The sequence below is a fragment of the Phalacrocorax aristotelis genome, unplaced genomic scaffold (assembly GCF_949628215.1).
Source record: "Phalacrocorax aristotelis unplaced genomic scaffold, bGulAri2.1 scaffold_50, whole genome shotgun sequence".
Lineage (NCBI taxonomy): Eukaryota > Metazoa > Chordata > Aves > Suliformes > Phalacrocoracidae > Phalacrocorax > Phalacrocorax aristotelis.
Window position 1 is genome coordinate 21,076 of NW_027441151.1, and position 15,596 is coordinate 36,671.

A 15,596-nucleotide genomic window follows, 5' to 3' on the forward strand; every position below is an offset into this window, starting at 1 on the left:
GTCCCCTCTGGGCTCCCTCCTCCGGGGACGCTTCGAGACCTGGCATGAGGGGACACGGCAGAGGTTCAGAGCAGCCCCAAGATGGGGAACACAGCCAGAAGGGGGGCAGGACGTACGGGGCCGTGGCTCAGCGCCCGGTGGAGTCCCCGCTTGCCGCGCAGCCGCAGCGTGTCCTCGAAGTCGCTGCCAGAGTCAGCACTGCTGAAGTCCCTGGGGGACAGCACGGTGTTGGGGCACAGCTGGGGGCTGGCTGAGGCCCCCCCCAGCCCCCCACTCACTGGCTGTCGGGGGCTGGCGGCGACGGCGGGGAGCTGCTCTGCGCCCCGGCAGACCCCGGTGAGGGGCTGGAGCTGGTGCCCGGCCCGGTGGAGGAGCCGGAGCTCGAGAGAGCGCCCTGGATGCGGGCTGAGCGCCGCGGGGGCATGGCGACGGCAGGGCCTGGGGACGGGAGGCGGGTGGGCCCGGGGCTGTGGGGGCACCCCTCGGCCCCAACACCCTGGGCCGGGGGGGTACAAACGCCCCCTGCCCGGGGCCACCGAGGAGGGGACGAGGGCCCCAGGCCTGCCCCAGGGGCACGGGGGGCAGGCCCCGACCCCGCAGGGCGCCCTAAGCGGGGGGGTGAGGCCCCGCCGGGTGACACTTGCGGGGGGTGAGGCCCCTCCCGACCCCCCCCGAGTCACACTGGGGCCCTCACACCCCACCCCCCCGAGGCCACGTGCCCGCCTGCCCCCCCCCACCCCCCCCCCGCCCTGTCCTGCCTCGCCTCGTGCTGCCCAACAACGACGTCAGGCCCAGCACGCGCGGCCCGGGGCACTGCGCCGACTCACCGCGCAGGCGCAGCAGGGCAGGACGGCCCCGCCCCCCCCGGCCGGCATGTGCGAGGGGCGTGGCCCGGGTTCCCCACCGGCCACATGGGCGGGCCGGCCAGGGGATCCTATAGCCCTCCTGTAGCCGGGGGTCCCTATAGCCCCCTATAGCTCGGGGTCCCTATAACCCCCTATAGCTGGGGAGTCCTTTGTGTCCTGGGGATCCCCGACGGCATTGGGGTCCCACATGGCCCTGGTGTCCTATGTAGCCTGGGCTCCCCTGTGGCACCCTATATGTCCCCATAGGTCCCCTTGCTCTGGGGATCCCCTATAGGCCCCGTAGCCGCATAACACTGGGGCCCCATCTGGTCCCACTTGGCCTTGGCATCTCCAGGAGCCTGGGGATCCCCTATAGCCCCATACGGCCTGGGGGTCCCCCATGGCCCCCTGTAGTCTGGGGATCCCCTAGAGCCCATATGGCCTGGGGATCCCCCATGGCCCCCTATAGTCTGGGGGTCCCCTAGAGCCCATATGGCCTGGGGATCCCCCATGGCCCCCTATAGTCTGGGGGTCTCCTAGAGCCCCATATGGCCTGGGGGTGCCCCATGCTCCCCTCTATCTGTCCTCTCTCCATCCCTCCATCCTCTCCTGCCACCCCCCAGCACCCCCTCAGGCCCTGCAGCGCCCCTCCCAGTGCCTCCCCCAGTGCCTCCCAGTGCCCCCCCAGGCCTTCCCAGTGCTCCCAGTTTCCCCAGCCTCCCACAGCCCGGAGCGCAGGGGCAGCTCTCGGCCCCGGGCCACGCTCGGGAACGGTCCCCGGTGCCCCGGGTTCTGCTCCGCTACTGGGGGGGGGGGGGGGCGCGGGCACCGCGGGGGGGGCCGCCCGTGTCCGGGTGGGGGCGCGGGGGCCGTCCCGGTACCGGGGGCCGTCCCGGTGCGGCGGGGCGGGGCGGGACAGCGGGAGACAAAGGAGAAAACTTCGCGGAGAGCGAGAGAGCGGCCGGGACACCGGGAGCCGGCGGGACACCGGCCCCCCCGAGGCCCCGGCCCGGCGTACGAGACCCCCCCCGCACCCCCTCCCGGGCATCGGCTCCGCCGACAGCGGGGCTGGGACGGCCGGACCCCCGGCCCGGGACACCGGGGCAGCCGGAGCCCCCCCCCGGGCCGAGCCCCCGGTGGCGCTGAGCCCTCCTCCCCGGGCCCCCCCGGTGCGCGGCGGGATGCGGCGGGGCTGAGCGAGCGGCCGCTGTGAGTGCGGAGGGGCACCGGGACCGGGGGGCACCGGGGGGCACCGGGGGGGGCACCGGCATGGCAGGGAGCCGGGGGTCTGGGGAGCTGCGGGGAACAGGGTGGGCACACGCGAGGGACGAGGGGACATGGGGCTGGGGGTCCTCGGGGCACGGGGTGGGGGGGCGCAGAACTTGTGCGGGAGCCCCAGGGTGGGCAGCGTCTGGGAAGTGGCCTAGTGGCCTGGGGGACACTGGGGACAGTGGGACGAGGTCACGTAGGGGACAGGGGTCCTGGTGGGACTCGGGGTCCAGGGGGACACATGGCTGTGCCGGTCATGAGGGGATGAGGGGGGGCTGTAAGGGGACAGGGTGTGGGGTCCCAGGGCTTAGGTGACCCAGGGGTTGGGGGAAAGGAGCGTCCTGGGGGGTTACAGGGGGGACGTGGCATCTCGGGGACCCAGTGCCGTCTTGTGGACGCGGACAGGGGGGATCCTGGAAGGGACAAGGGGGGGGGGGTCCCGTAGGGGCACGGGGGGACATGGGGGTTTCCTGGAGGGATGGGGAGAATGGAGGGTCCTGGAGCTGGCAGAGAGGCCCCAGGGACACCGGGCGGGTCCCGGGGCAGAGGGAGGGATTGGGGGACGCATGGGGGCCCCGGGGCACAGGGAGGGATGGGGGTGGCAGAGGTCCCCCCGGGGGCAGTGGCTCATCCCTGTCCCCTTCCCGTAACAGCCCCAGCTGTCCCCGGGTGGGGCCGGGCTGGCGGGTGCCGAACGCCCCCGCAGACCCCCCCGGCGCCACGACGTGGCTCTGGGCGGTACCGGGGCTCTGCCCCCCCCAGGCGGGATGTGGCTGGCTTAGGGGGAGCACGGGGACCCCGATGTGGTGCCCCCCCCCTCCCCGTGTCTCCCACGGAGGTGGCGCCGGGGTCCCCTCAGCCGCCGTGTCCCCGCAGGATGATGAAGCTGCCACCTGCCTGCTGCCGGCTCCAGACACTGGGGGCTGCCCTGGGGGTCTGCGTCACCATCGGCTTCACGGTGCAGCTCCTGGGGGGGCCCTTCCATCGCAGGTGAGAGCCCCCCCAAGCCTCTCTGGCTCACCACGTGCTGCACCCTCAAAATGCCCTGGGTCCTCACGCAGGGGATGTCCCGGCTCAGGCGAGACATGGGTCCCTGACCCCTCGGGCATCCCCCGGATGGATGGGATGGGGGTCACCAACCCACTGGGGGTCCCAGGATGGGTCCCTGTACCCTTGAATGGCTGGGGCCAGGCAGGCCAGGTGTTCCCCACCAGCCCCCCAACCCCGCCCTGTGTCCCCAGGGCCCCTGCGGCCCCCGCTGGCCGCCCCCCGGCACCTTGCCAGCCCCGCACCCACCTGGTGTTCCTGAAGACCCACAAGACGGGGGGCAGCAGCGTGGTCAACCTGCTGCACCGCTTCGGGGAGGCGCGGGGGCTGCGCTTCGCCCTGCCCCACCGCTACCAGTTCGGGTACCCCAACCCCTTCCGGGCCGAGCGGGTCAAGGGGTACCGCCCGGGGGGTCCCCCCTTTGACATCATCTGCCACCACATGCGCTTCAACCTCACGGAGGTACCAGGGACATGGCAGGAGGAACAGCGGGGGCGCGCTGGCTCGGGGTGGATGTGGAGAGATGTGGGGGCTGAGATGGGGCTGGCTGGGGTCGGGGGCATCTGGGAGAGGCGGAGGACACCATGGGGTGATGGAGGTCTGGGGAGATTTGGGAACAGATGTGACCAGGGGGCGCCTGGGGGGCGCGGGGCATTGCGGGGGGGAGTCAGGGACATTGCATGAGGCGGACGAGGTCTAGGGGGAATGGGGTGCTGGGGGTAAATGGAGGAGGCTGGGAGGAGACGTGGGTGTCTGGGGGATGCGGGGGACACACGAGGGAGTGGGGGGATGGCGGGGGGCGCAGCGTGTGGCTGCCCCGGTGGGGTGCCGAGCCGCCGCCGCCGCCGCCGCTGTTCCCACCCAGGTGCAGAAGGTGATGCCCAACGACAGCTTCTACTTCTCCATCGTGCGGGACCCGGGGACGCTGGGTGAGTCGGCCTTCGCCTACTACCGCGCCGTGGCACCGGCGTTCCGGCGGGCCCCCTCGTTGGCCGCCTTCCTGGCAGCCCCAGGGCGCTTCTACGAGGCCGGGGCGCGGGGCAACCACTACGCCCGCAACCTGCAGTGGTTCGACTTCGGGCTGCCGGCGGCGCGGGATGGGGATGGGGCAGCGGTGGCGGCGGCGCTGGCGGGGCTGGAGCGAGCCTTCGCCCTGGTGCTGCTGGCTGAGCACTTCGACGAGTCGCTGGTGCTGCTGCGCGAGGCCCTGTGTTGGCCTGAGGAGGCCGTGGTCGCCTTCGCCCACAACGGCCGCCCTGCCGGGGACGGTCCCCGCGTCTCGCCCGCCCAAGCCGCCCGCCTGCGGGCCTGGAACAGCCTGGACTGGGCGCTCTACGCCCACCTCAACCGCTCCTTCTGGCGCCGGGCCGAGGCCTTCGGGGCCGCCCGCCTGCGGGAGGAGGTGGCCCGTCTGCGCCAGCACCGCAGCGCCCTGGCCCGTCGCTGCCTGCGGGGCGGCGGACCCCTGCCCGCCCGCGCCATCCCCGACGGCCGCCTCCGCCCCTTCCAGCCCCCCGGCCGGGCTCAGATCCTGGGGTACGCCCTGCGGGCCGGGCTGCCCCCCGAGGAGCGGGAGCGCTGTGCTCGCCTCGCCACCCCCGAGCTGCAGTACAAGGACATCCTCGACCGGCGGCAGTTTGGGTGGGGCAACGCGTCTGTCCCACCCGCGGGGTAGCCAGGGGGGCCCTGGCGGTGATGCGCGCGCCGGTGATGCGGTGATGCGCGGGCCTCGGTTTACCTGGGCCGGGTGATGGGGCCCTGTAAGCCTGATGGGGATCAGGGCCCGCCCCTGGAACCACTTTGTGCCTCAGTTTACCTGCTGTGGGTAGTGCTGCTTCCCCCCCACCCAGTCTAATAGGGACTGGTGTCCCCCCATGGTACAGCTCCGTGCCTTGGTTTACCTGGGCTGGTGACAGCCAGCCCTAATCCTGACAGGTCTCAGGGTCCTCCCATGGTACCACCCTGTGCCTCAGTTTACCCAAGACAGGTAATGGGCCCCACTCTGGTGGGGATCAGCCCCCACGGTACAGCTCTGTGCCTCAGTTTACCCAGGTCGTCTAATGGGCCCCTGCTGCTCTGAGGATCAGCCCCCCCCCCCCCCCCCACGGTACAGCTCCATGCCTCAGTTTACCCAGGCCGGGTAATGGCCCCCCTCCGTGCGCACGGGGACACCTAGCAGCCCCTGGTGGGAGGGGCTGGCGCAGGCCCCGCCTCATTAAGCCTCGCTTTGTGGTAACTATGGCAATAAAGACTGGAATGAGACCTCTGATTGGGTGTTGATGCTGCCAGTCACTTGGCGGGTATGACCCGCCCCCGCCGCGAGGTCGCGAGGCGCGGCAGCAGAGGAAGCTCTGCCCGGAGGGGCGGGGCATCGACTCGCTCGGCGCTCGGCTGTTCGTCCCGCCTCAGGCGCTCGGAGCTCGGACCCGCGCCCTGCGCGCGCGTCCCTGCCAGCCCCGCCCGGTCGCTCCGGCCGCGCCGCGCGGAGCCGGCCCCGGCCCCGGGACACCCGGCCCGGCCCGGCCCGCTCCGCTCCCGGCACTTCCCCCGGCGCCTCCCCCCGCCCGGCCCGGCTCCGGGAGAGTGTCCGGGCGCGTCCGGCCCGGCCCGGCATCCCCATCCCCAGCAACCCCCGCCCCGGTCCGTCCCCGGGATCCGCGCCCCCCCCGCCCCCCGGCCTCGGGCCCCCCCCCCGTCCTCGGGGTTATCCCCGGTCCGGAACCCCCTGGTGTCTCGGCATCGTACCGCCGGCCCCCTGGTACGGCCGGGCCCCGGTACCCCCCCGACCCCTGGCGTCCCGCCCCAGCCCCCGGGTCTGTCGCTTGCCCCTGAGATCCTCCGGTTCTCCTCGGTTCCCCCGGTCCTCGCCCCACCCCGGGGCCGGTGCCCATGGAGTCGCAGTGCGATTACTTCATGTACTTCCCGGCGGTGCCATTCGCGGCGCGGGAGCTGCTGTCGGGGGAACCGGGCCGGTACCGGGCGCTGCCCCGCCGCAACCACCTCTACCTGGGCGAGACCGTGCGGTTCCTTCTGGTGCTCCGTTGCCGCCCCGGCACCAGCACCGGCACCGGGCCGGGCCGGCCGCCCTGGGCCGAGCTGGCCGCCTCGCTGGCCGCCCTGGCCAGCGTCAGCCCCGGTGGCACCGAGGCCGGCGGGGACCGGGATGGGGACCCGGACGGCACCGGGGACGGCACCGGGAGCGGAGCCTCGCCGGAGCCCACCGTCTTCCGGGAGTGCCGGGCCCTGCTGACACACAGCCAGGGCCCCCCGGGGCGCCCCGCCGCCGGGGTGGGTGACAGGGACCGGTGGGAGCGTGGGGGCACAGAGGAGCCAGGGAGGGACACGGGAGGACGTGGGCACGTGGGAGCAAGGGAGGGGCATGGTGATTTGGGGGGGATGTGGGGGCCAAAAGGGTGTGGGAGCAAGGGAGGGACATGGGTATTTGGGGGGGATGTGGGAACAAGGGAGAGACACGGGGACAAGGAGGGATTTGGGGGGGCGATGTGGGCGCACAGCGGGACGAGTTGGGGAGGACACGGGGGGGATGTCGAGGGGGATGGGGCTCAGGGCCACCATGGTGCTGAGCCCCACTGTATCCCCAGATCCCGGTGGAGGACCCCATCGTGTCCACAGACGAGGTCATCTTCCCCCTGACCATCTCCCTCGACAAACTGCCGCCTGGCACCGTCAAGGCCAAGGTGAGATGGGAGGGGACTTCAGGAACAGCACGGGGGGGGTCAAGAATGGGAGACCTCAGAGGCAGTGTGGGGATTCTGGGGACAGTATGCAGTCACCAGGGACGGGATCCTGGGGACAGTGCGGGACCACAGAGCTGGCACAGACATCTAGCCCTGGTCCTTCTTTCTTGGTCAATCAAGGGCAAGGTAGAATTTGGGGATAGGAGGGACTTTGGTCAACAATGTGGGGGTCTTGGGGACAGCACAGTGACATGGGATGGAGAGCAGGATCCAGCCCTGTTCCCCCCTCTCCGGGTTCACGAAAGCCACTTGGGGTAGCCACGGGGGACAGAAGATGCTGTGGGGACAGAGGGGGAGCTCGGGGCTGGACCCAGGCCACTCGTGACTCCCGTCCCCAGATCGTGGTGACAGTGTGGAAAAGGGACACGGAGCCACCCGAGCTGCAGGAGGGCGGCGGGTACCTAAGCCTGCTGCAGACACGGGCGCCTGCACACATCTTCCGCCAGGAGCAGGGGGCCTTTAAGGCACAGGGTAGGAGCGTCTCCGCGTCCCCTCTCCCTCCTCATGTCCCCACATCCCGTGTCCCCTGACTGCCCGTGTCCCCGCAGTGAGCACTCTGCTGACGGTGCTGCCCCCACCCGTGGTGCGATGCCGCCAGCTCACCGTGTCTGGGAAGTACCTCACTGTGCTCAAAGGTGAGGGAGACAGGAAGGTGGCATGGGGACGGGTCCCAGGGGCAGCTGGGATGGGGACAGGGGCGGCATCGTGGTGAGGCTGCGACAGAGTGGAGGGTGTGGGGCAGGGAGGATGTGACGTGGGCTGCTTGGGGCCAGGATGGCGTCCCCTGCACTGTCCCCTGACGTCCCCGTCTCCCAGTGCTCAACGGCTGGTCCCAGGAGGAGATCTCGCTGTGGGACGTGCAGATCCTGCCCAACTTCAATGCCAGTTACTTGCCCGTCATGCCCGATGGCTCCGTGCTGCTGGTCGATGACGTCTGGTGAGTGCTGGGACACCATGGGGACCATCCCTGGGGCTGGGGGGCATGGCTGCACCGCCTCCCAGACCCCACAGGGCCCCCCCTTTTCCTCAGGACGGGGCTGTGCCGTGTCCCTGGCCCCGCCGTAGGGAAGCCCTGGGGGGCACCGCCAGCCCTGGGCTGGCAGCACGGGTCCCCGTGTGTCACTGAGCTGTCCCCGTGCCCTGTCCCGCAGCCACCACTCAGGCGAGGTGCCCGTGGGCGCGTTCTGCCGCGTGGCTGGTGCCGGCTCGGCCTGTCCCTGCGCCCTCAGCGCCCTCGAGGAGCACAACTTCCTCTTCCAGCTCCAGGCACCCGAGAGGCCCCCGGAGGACGCCAAGGAGGTGAGGGGACACTGGGGGGACCCTCAGGGCTGGGGGTGACGCTAGGGGTGACTGCCCCGAGGCCAGGCACAAGGGGACATCCTGGGCAGGGACTGTCCTAGTTGGGTGGTGTTGTCTGGGCCAGGATCTGGGGCCACCATCCTGGTCTGTGGCCTGGGGGATGCTGTCCTTGTCCTCTGGGGGTGGTGGAGACCACCCTGGCTGGGATGTGGGGACACGGTCCGTGCTGTGGGGGACTGGCCTTGTTGGTCAGCACACAACACTGGCGTGTCACAGACACACCAACACTGGGGTGTTTCTCCTTGCCAGGGAGCCTAGGGGGAGGTGGGGATGTTGGGGACCGTCCTTCCTGCGAGCAGTGGTGACAGGGACATCTCTGACCCATTGTCCCACCCCATCCAGGGCTTGGAGGTCCCACTGGTGGCCGTGATCCAGTGGTCAACCCCAAAACTGCCCTTCACGAGCAGCATCTACACGCATTACAGGTGAGAGCCGCCCCGAGGGTGCTTGATATGCCCGGTCCCCAAGCAGGGAGTGACCCGCAGATCCTCCGGGCCCAGGGAGGGGACACCCAGAGATATCCCTGCCCGTTTGTGCCATTAACCTCACATCCTGGGGCTGCCACTTGGCCCTCTCCCCACGTCCTCAGGGCTCTGTGGGGCCGTCACATGTTGCTAATCCCCTGTCCCGGTGGCTCCCGGTGGCCGTCCCCACGTGAGTAACCCCCCCGCCATCCCCAGGCTGCCGAGCATCCGCCTGGAGCGGCCGCGCTTCGTGATGACGGCTGCCTGCGAGTCCCCCGTGCGGGCCCGGCAGCGCTTCACCGTCACCTACACGCTGCTCAACGACCTCCAGGACTTCCTGGCCGTGCGCCTCGTCTGGACGCCTGAGACCGCCACGGCCGGTGGGGACGCGGTCCGGCAGGGCACCGAGAGGGTGGGGAGGGGATCAGAGGGGCTGGGGGTGCTGCTGGGTGTAGCTAGAGTGGGCAGATGGGCTGAGGGAAGGGGAGCAGAGATCCGGGGAGGCCAGGAGGGGCGGCTGGGATGGGACAGCTGTAGCCAGGAGGTGCTGGAGGTGGCCGGGCAGGGGCCAGCAGTCCTGTTCCCACCCCGTTGATGGTCTCCGCAGGGAAGAAGCTGTCCGGGGAGGAGCGCCGGGCCACGCAGGCGGCGCTGGATGCCATCGTGTGCCACACGCCACTCAACAACCTGGGCTACTCGCGCAAGGGCAGCGCCCTCACCATCCGCGTGGCCTTCCAGGCGCTGCGGGCTGGCCTCTTCGAGGTGAGGCCACCTGGCCATGGGGCCCCCGGGGCCCTCCTGGGGCCTGGCCTGATGTCACCGTGTCCCCTGTCTGTCTCCAGCTGTCCCAGCACATGAAGCTGAAGCTGCAGTTCACGGCCAGCGTGGCCAACCCGCCACCTGAGGCCCGGCCCGTGTCGCGCAAGAGCAGCCCCAGCAGCCCGGCCGTGCGGGACCTGGTGGAGCGGCACCAGGCTGGGCTGGGCCGGTCCCAGTCTTTCTCCCACCAGCAGCCGTCCCGCAGCCACCTCATGAGGTATGGGGGGACAGCAGGGACCTGCCAGAGGGACACGTGGGACGGGCGGGATCCCTGGGGCGGGGTTGGAGGGGACACCTGGAACAAGAGGGGCACGGTGGTGGGATCAGAGCAGGGTTGGTGGGGCATGCAGAAGGGTGACATGGTGGGGGGTCCCGGGCAGGACGGGGCTGGGGCACACCTGGGACAGGGTGGACACCCAGGACAAGGGTGGATGTGGTGGGGGGATCGCTGGGGCTGATGGGGACACAGCAGGGGGACACCTGGGACACGGAGGAGACTGGGGAGGACGTGGGACAGGAGACTGCTCCAGGGGGAGAACATGGGGAGGGGACAGCCTGCCCCGCAGGGAGGCTGGGCAGCCTCCCCTTACCTCCCCATGCCCCAGATCAGGCAGTGTGATGGAGCGGCGTGCCATCACCCCGCCAGTGGGGTCTCCTGTGGGCCGACCCCTCTACCTGCCCCCTGAGAAGACAGTGCTGTCCCTGGACAAGATTGCCAAGCGGGAGTGCAAGGTGCTGGTCGTGGAGCCCGTCAAGTGACGGGGACCTCGGGGACAAGGGGGATGGATGAATCATGCTGCATCCTGGAGATTGTGCTGGAAGGGGGCAAGCTTGGGGGGGGGGTGTGTGTGCAATGCAGGGGGCTGGGGCTGTGTCCCTGCACCCTCCGGGGGACGGACCTGCTGCTTCACTGGGACTGGACTGGAATGTGCCATGGGGGAACCAATGGGGATAGGGGTCTGTCCCCAGCCTGGGGGGGATGCTCTAGGGATGGGGGTGGCACGGGGGGAGCAGGGGGACAACCTGCGGCTGGTCCCAGCGCTGTTTACACCCCTTCAGCTTCCTGCGTTGCCTTGATTTTGGCTGCTTGAGGGGGGAGGGATGGGGGGAATCGGGACCACGACCTGTCCCTGCGCCACGGGTGACACTGGGACCTGTCCGTGGGGTGCCAAGCCAAAGGCGGGTCCCGCACTGCCAACCCCCGGGCCCTGCTGGGGACGGGGACGTCTCTGTGCCTCCCGATATGGGTGGCACCTCCACTCCGTTATTTATTTGTCTGCGCACTGGCTGCTGTCCGTGTGTGCGTGCGCCAATAAAGCGCTGGCCTGGACACGAGGGTGAGCCTGTCACTGTGGGAGGGCACGGGATGCCGAGGTGACCTGGGGGTGTCACAGGGAGTGGGGGCAGTGGGAGCTCTCAGTCCCCGACTCCTGTGTGAGGGCTCCATCTCACCCCATGCTCTGTCCTGGGAGGACCCGCACCCCCCCCAAAAGAAGCCCGATGGGGGGACCAGGACATAATTTATTGCCTCAGCAGAGGGACAGTGTGCTTGGACGGGTGACGCTGCAGGGTCCTGAAGTACACAGGGGACACCACATGGCCTTGGGGACTGCAGGGACGTGAAGGACCAGTCCCCAAGGCCCTCAAGGTGACAGGGACACGAGTGAGTGTCCCTGCAGGGCCCTGGGCCCCCCAGCAGGGACAGGAGCTGGTGGTGTCATGTCTTTCCCCACCACCACCACCCCAAGGCCCTGGGGACGGTGGGGATGAAGGGGACCGTCCCCCATCTCGGCAACAGCAGGGATGCGTCTCAGACGGCAACAGGCTCCTGGACGTGGTTCTGCCGCTTCACCACGAAGAGCTTCTGTCCGGAGACGGTGACGAGGAGGGAGTGTTCCCCGAACACTACTGGGGGGACAGGGTGAGCACAGTGGCCACCACCAGTGCCTCAAGGACAGTGGGGGCCCTGCCACCCTGGGGAGAGCACCCGGGATGGTGGGGACCACCATGGTGGTCCGGGCTGTTCTGGGCACAGTGGGGCCACCAGCAGCGTGAGGGTCACAGCTGCCCTAGGGTCAGCAGGTCTGCCACGGGGGAGAGTACAGCGGTCACGGCCACCTGGAGGACCTCAGGGCCACCAGCACCGCCCTGGGGACAGTCTGGGGGACACTTTCTGGACCCTGGGGGTGGTGTGGGGGTCTGGGCCGCCCCAGGGGCAGCCCACGCTCACCTGAGAGGCGCTTGAAAGGTGGGTCATGGCCACGCTGGAGCCGCAGCCCACAGGCTGTGGCCACCAGCTCCGAGAGGATGGCGGCCGTCTGCTCATCGTTCTCCAGGTCACCCGATGACTGGGCGCCAGGGAGAGACAGTGTCAGTGGCACCCAGGTGTCTGAACCCCACCCTGCACCCAGACACCCCTTCTCCCCTCCGCTGGGACCCGGGTGTCTGCCCCCCCCCTCGATACCCGGGTACCCCTTCTCCCCTCCCCCGGGACCCGGGTGTCTGCCCCCCCCCAATCGATACCCGGGTACCCCTTCTCCCCTCCGCCGGGACCCGCGTGTCTGCCCCCCCCCTCGATACCCGGGTACCCCTTCTCCCCTCCGCCGGGACCCGCGTGTCTGCCCCCCCATCGATACCCGGGTACCCCTTCTCCCCTCCACCGGGACCCGGGTGTCTGCCCCCCCATCGATACCCGGGTACCCCTTCTCCCCTCCGCCGGGACCCGGGCGTCTGCCCCCCATCGATACCCGGGTACCCCTTCTCCCCTCCGCCGGGACCCGGGCGTCTGCCCCCCATCGATACCCGGGTACCCCTTCTCCCCTCCGCCGGGACCCGGGCGTCTGCCCCCCCCCATCGATACCCGGGTACCCCTTCTCCCCTCCGCCGGGACCCGCGTGTCTGCCCCCCCCAATCGATACCCGGGTACCCCTTCTCCCCTCCGCCGGGACCCGGGTGTCTGCCCCCCCCCCATCGATACCCGGGTACCCCTTCTCCCCTCCGCCGGGACCCGCGTGTCTGCCCCCCCCCATCGATACCCGGGTACCCCTTCTCCCCTCCGCCGGGACCCGGGTGTCTGCCCCCCCCCCATCGATACCCGGGTACCCCTTCTCCCTCCGCCGGGACCCGGGCGTCTGCCCCCTCCATCGATGCTCGGGTGCGTGTCCGCCCCCCCTCCCCGGCATCCCGGCGCCTGCCGCTACCCCTGGGCGCCCCACGGCGGGACCCCGCCGCCCGGGCTCCCCGCCCCAGCCCCGGGGAGGGGTGCCGCGCCACCCTCACCGCCAGCACGGCCCCGTCGCTGATGACCAGGTAGCCCAGCTGGTCCGGGATCCGCTCCAGCCCCTGGGTCAGCGCCGTGGTCTGGGGGCGGCGGGAGGGGGCCAGTGAGCCCGCACGGCTCAGGCCTCCCCCGCCGCTCCCGCTCCCCCCGGCCTCGGGACCCCGGTGCCTCAAGGCGCCCCCTCCCCGCCCCCGCCCCCAGGTCCCGGCCCCCGCCCCGACGCTCACCATGGCGCTGCTCCGCCGCCGTCCCGGTCAGCTGCCCGCCCCGCCCCGCCCCCTGCGTCCGCCTCGCCATCCCATTGGCGCAGGGTTCCGCCTGTCACCGGCACGCCCCGCTTCCCTCGGCGCGCTATGGGGCCCTCCCCCGGCCGCCCGCACAACCAATGGGAGCCGGCTAGGAAAGCACGTGGCGAGAGAAGGCGGGGCCTGCGCGGTTTCGGAGGGGCAAATATTCATGAGGGCTCCTGCGCCGCGGGGAACGACGGGTCCCCCCAGACCCCGCCCTGCCCGGCGGCGCCTCCGGGGCGGGGCGGGGCGGGGCGGGGCCCGCGTCACGTGGGGAGGGCTGTGGGTGCCTGGCGGGGGCTGCGGGGCGGGGGCGGCGGCGGCGCCTCCGTGGGGACGGGGCGGGGTCCCGGCGGGGGCGGGGGTCTCGGGGGGGCTCCCGGCGGGGGCGGGGGTGTCTCGGGGGGGGCCGGGGGGGGTCTCGGCGGGGGGGCGCACCCCGCCGTGCCTCAGCGCGGCCCCCCTTCACCCCCCAAATCACCGTTGCTTTTTGAAACGCGCTGCCTGTTTGCGCCGCCTGCGCTGCGCTGGCGTGCGGGGCTCAGCTCTTCGGTGCCGCCAGCGCTCTTCCCGTCTCGCCATTCCCATTTGCTATTTCATACATATTCATAACGTATTATTTTTATATATTTGCTATGCTTTTATTTATTATCTTAATGATACCATTATTTAATAATAATGTACGAAGATACATTTGTATGTTACGTTTTTATCTCTAATGTTATTTTACGCAAACATATAATATGTTTAATAAAACCTCCACTTTAATTCACAGTCCCTATTTATTAATATTTTCCCTTTATGTCCCTAATCCCCATCACTTTCAAAATCTTTCTGTGTACCTTTTTCCCATTCACTGTCTTTATTTTTTAATTACATCTTCTCTTTCCTTAAAGCCGTCGCTCGTTAAATGTCCTGCCGACGTCCGTGTTTTAACTCGCTGTTAATATTTGTTGCTTCCTTCTTCCTTTAACCTCTTGGCTTTTAAAGTTTTCTGCTTTCCTCTTGTTCGCTGTTAATGTTTTAAAGTTATTTTTTCTGGTTTTCCTTAGGGCTCCCTCTCTCCACATTTTCTTTCGACGCCTCTGGTTTCATTCACCATCCTTATTTCATACTAGTTTCCCTTATTTCCCTCACACTCCATCGTATTTGCTTCTAAAATGTTCTGCCTAGTTTTATTCCATTTCCTGTCTTTGTGTTTTACAACTTTCTTGTCTGTATTAGTACCTTTGCTTTTAAAATTTTATTACTGTCCCTAAGTTTTTATTTCCCTAATCCCTGTCACGTCTTAAATGTCTTCTTTTATCCTGTCTTTATTTTGCTCTCTTTTCTTTCAATTTAAAGAAGTATTGGCCTCTCCTTAAGCGCTGTCCCTTTAGAAATTGTCTTTCTCCACCTCCCCTGGTTTGCTGTCCCTATTTTTAGGTTTCCTCTTTATTTCCATAATGCTTTTAACGCTTTTAAAACGTTTTTGCTAAGGGGGGGCAGGGGGCCCTGGCGCTGGCACTGGCAAGAAAATTAACTGCAAAATAAAGACAGCAAACAAGATCCGAGTCGGAAATTTTCAAAGTGACGGGGATTAAAGGAATAAGGAGGAATTAAGAACTAAAGCCCAGATCTGGAAAGAAAACCTAAAAGGCAACAGCACTAATAAACGCAAGAAAGACAGACCGGGAAAGGAAAAGAGGGAGGCAGAGGAAGAACTTTAAAAAAGTGAGGGGAATAGGGAAACAGAGGGGGAAAACAGAGGACTAAAACAGAGAGGTAGAAAGTAAATCCAAAAAGTGAGGGCACTAAGGGAAGACGACGAATTGAAGAGATTGAATGGGATAAAAGTAGACAGAAAGTCTGAGAAGCAAATAGGATTTAGGAAGTAAGAAAAAAAAAAATAGCGACATTGAACTAAGGGAGAAAAGTAGGGAAAAATGAAAAAGCGATGGCACAAAGGAAAAGCAAACCCCAAATAATTACCTCCCCCCGCCTCCGCCTGCCCTTTAGCCCTTCGCAATCTGCCCCCCCCACCTGGTTCCATGTCCCTGTTTTTTTAATTCCCCTCTTCCTGCTCTGTGTTCTAGATACCCTTTTTCTTTCTTAGATTCTCTTGCCGCGTGTCCCCGGCCCTACGTTTTAATTTCGTCCCTCTCTGCCCACAGCCCAGTTTTGTCTTCATCGTTCCCTTTCCGGGTCTTTTGTTGCGCTTTGCAGTTTATTTTTGTTTTAGCGACTTCAGCATTAATTCAGGTGCTTCGTACAGCTTCTGGTACGTTTCCTGTATCTCCACGTTTGTCCTCATGTTTTGTCCTTTGAGCCTGATCTAGTTCTGGTAAGAGCGGCAGGCAGAGAGTGTCAAGGTGATTCCGAATCACTGATGATTTACAGTAAGTAATTTACTTTGCAACCAGAGATACTTTTGAGGAGGGGTTCTCGTGGGATCCAGTTCTGCTTTGTCACTCAGTCCTGTCCAGAAG

General features: G+C 67.3%; 3 protein-coding genes across 5 annotated transcripts; 2 read left to right on the top strand and 1 right to left on the bottom strand.

The window, feature by feature from the left end:
- The first annotated feature begins 1,705 nt into the window (after window positions 1–1,705).
- Window positions 1,706–5,430, top strand: GAL3ST4 (galactose-3-O-sulfotransferase 4). The gene is made up of 4 exons (XM_075080171.1): window positions 1,706–2,054; window positions 2,991–3,104; window positions 3,356–3,623; window positions 4,027–5,430. The coding sequence occupies exons 2-4, from the start codon at window positions 2,992–2,994 to the stop codon at window positions 4,834–4,836; spliced, it is 1,191 nt and encodes a 396-aa protein (XP_074936272.1). The 5' UTR covers window positions 1,706–2,054; window position 2,991; the 3' UTR covers window positions 4,837–5,430.
- A 471-nt stretch (window positions 5,431–5,901) lies between these two features.
- On the top strand, window positions 5,902–10,891 carry TRAPPC14 (trafficking protein particle complex subunit 14). The gene is made up of 11 exons (XM_075080154.1): window positions 5,902–6,449; window positions 6,764–6,859; window positions 7,258–7,390; window positions 7,468–7,554; window positions 7,736–7,856; window positions 8,071–8,218; window positions 8,621–8,703; window positions 8,959–9,122; window positions 9,350–9,504; window positions 9,585–9,778; window positions 10,167–10,891. The coding sequence occupies exons 1-11, from the start codon at window positions 6,051–6,053 to the stop codon at window positions 10,318–10,320; spliced, it is 1,734 nt and encodes a 577-aa protein (XP_074936255.1). The 5' UTR covers window positions 5,902–6,050; the 3' UTR covers window positions 10,321–10,891.
- A 173-nt stretch (window positions 10,892–11,064) lies between these two features.
- Window positions 11,065–13,136, bottom strand: LAMTOR4 (late endosomal/lysosomal adaptor, MAPK and MTOR activator 4). Of its 3 annotated transcripts, none has more exons than XM_075080157.1 (4): window positions 13,069–13,136; window positions 12,841–12,921; window positions 11,792–11,909; window positions 11,065–11,466 (listed from the first exon to the last, which is right to left on the bottom strand). In XM_075080157.1, the coding sequence occupies exons 1-4, from the start codon at window positions 13,069–13,071 to the stop codon at window positions 11,372–11,374; spliced, it is 297 nt and encodes a 98-aa protein (XP_074936258.1). In that variant the 5' UTR covers window positions 13,072–13,136; the 3' UTR covers window positions 11,065–11,371. The 3 variants fall into 3 exon arrangements, with proteins under 3 accessions (XP_074936258.1, XP_074936257.1, XP_074936256.1); XM_075080156.1 differs by having other exon boundaries at window positions 11,065–11,469; XM_075080155.1 differs by lacking the exon at window positions 11,065–11,466 and adding an exon at window positions 11,476–11,679.
- Window positions 13,137–15,596: the final 2,460 nt, after the last annotated feature.

What these genes read in the sequence shown, in the direction of transcription:
- GAL3ST4 (XM_075080171.1), top strand. Translation starts at nt 2,992, where the DNA reads ATGATGAAGCTGCCACCTGCCTGCTGCCGGCTCCAGACACTGGGGGCT. An exon ending in GGGGGGCCCTTCCATCGCAG is followed by an intron (nt 3,105 to 3,355) that starts GTGAGAGCCCCC and finishes CTGTGTCCCCAG; the next exon opens with GGCCCCTGCGGCCCCCGCTG. An exon ending in TGCGCTTCAACCTCACGGAG is followed by an intron (nt 3,624 to 4,026) that starts GTACCAGGGACA and finishes GTTCCCACCCAG; the next exon opens with GTGCAGAAGGTGATGCCCAA.
- LAMTOR4 (XM_075080155.1), bottom strand. An exon ending in GCGACGGGGCCGTGCTGGCG is followed by an intron (nt 11,910 to 12,840) that starts GTGAGGGTGGCG and finishes CCTGGCGCCCAG; the next exon opens with TCATCGGGTGACCTGGAGAA. An exon ending in ACCTTTCAAGCGCCTCTCAG is followed by an intron (nt 11,680 to 11,791) that starts GTGAGCGTGGGC and finishes GAGGTCCTCCAG; the next exon opens with GTGGCCGTGACCGCTGTACT.
- TRAPPC14 (XM_075080154.1), top strand. Translation starts at nt 6,051, where the DNA reads ATGGAGTCGCAGTGCGATTACTTCATGTACTTCCCGGCGGTGCCATTC. An exon ending in CTGGCACCGTCAAGGCCAAG is followed by an intron (nt 6,860 to 7,257) that starts GTGAGATGGGAG and finishes TCCCGTCCCCAG; the next exon opens with ATCGTGGTGACAGTGTGGAA. An exon ending in CTGCTGGTCGATGACGTCTG is followed by an intron (nt 7,857 to 8,070) that starts GTGAGTGCTGGG and finishes CCTGTCCCGCAG; the next exon opens with CCACCACTCAGGCGAGGTGC.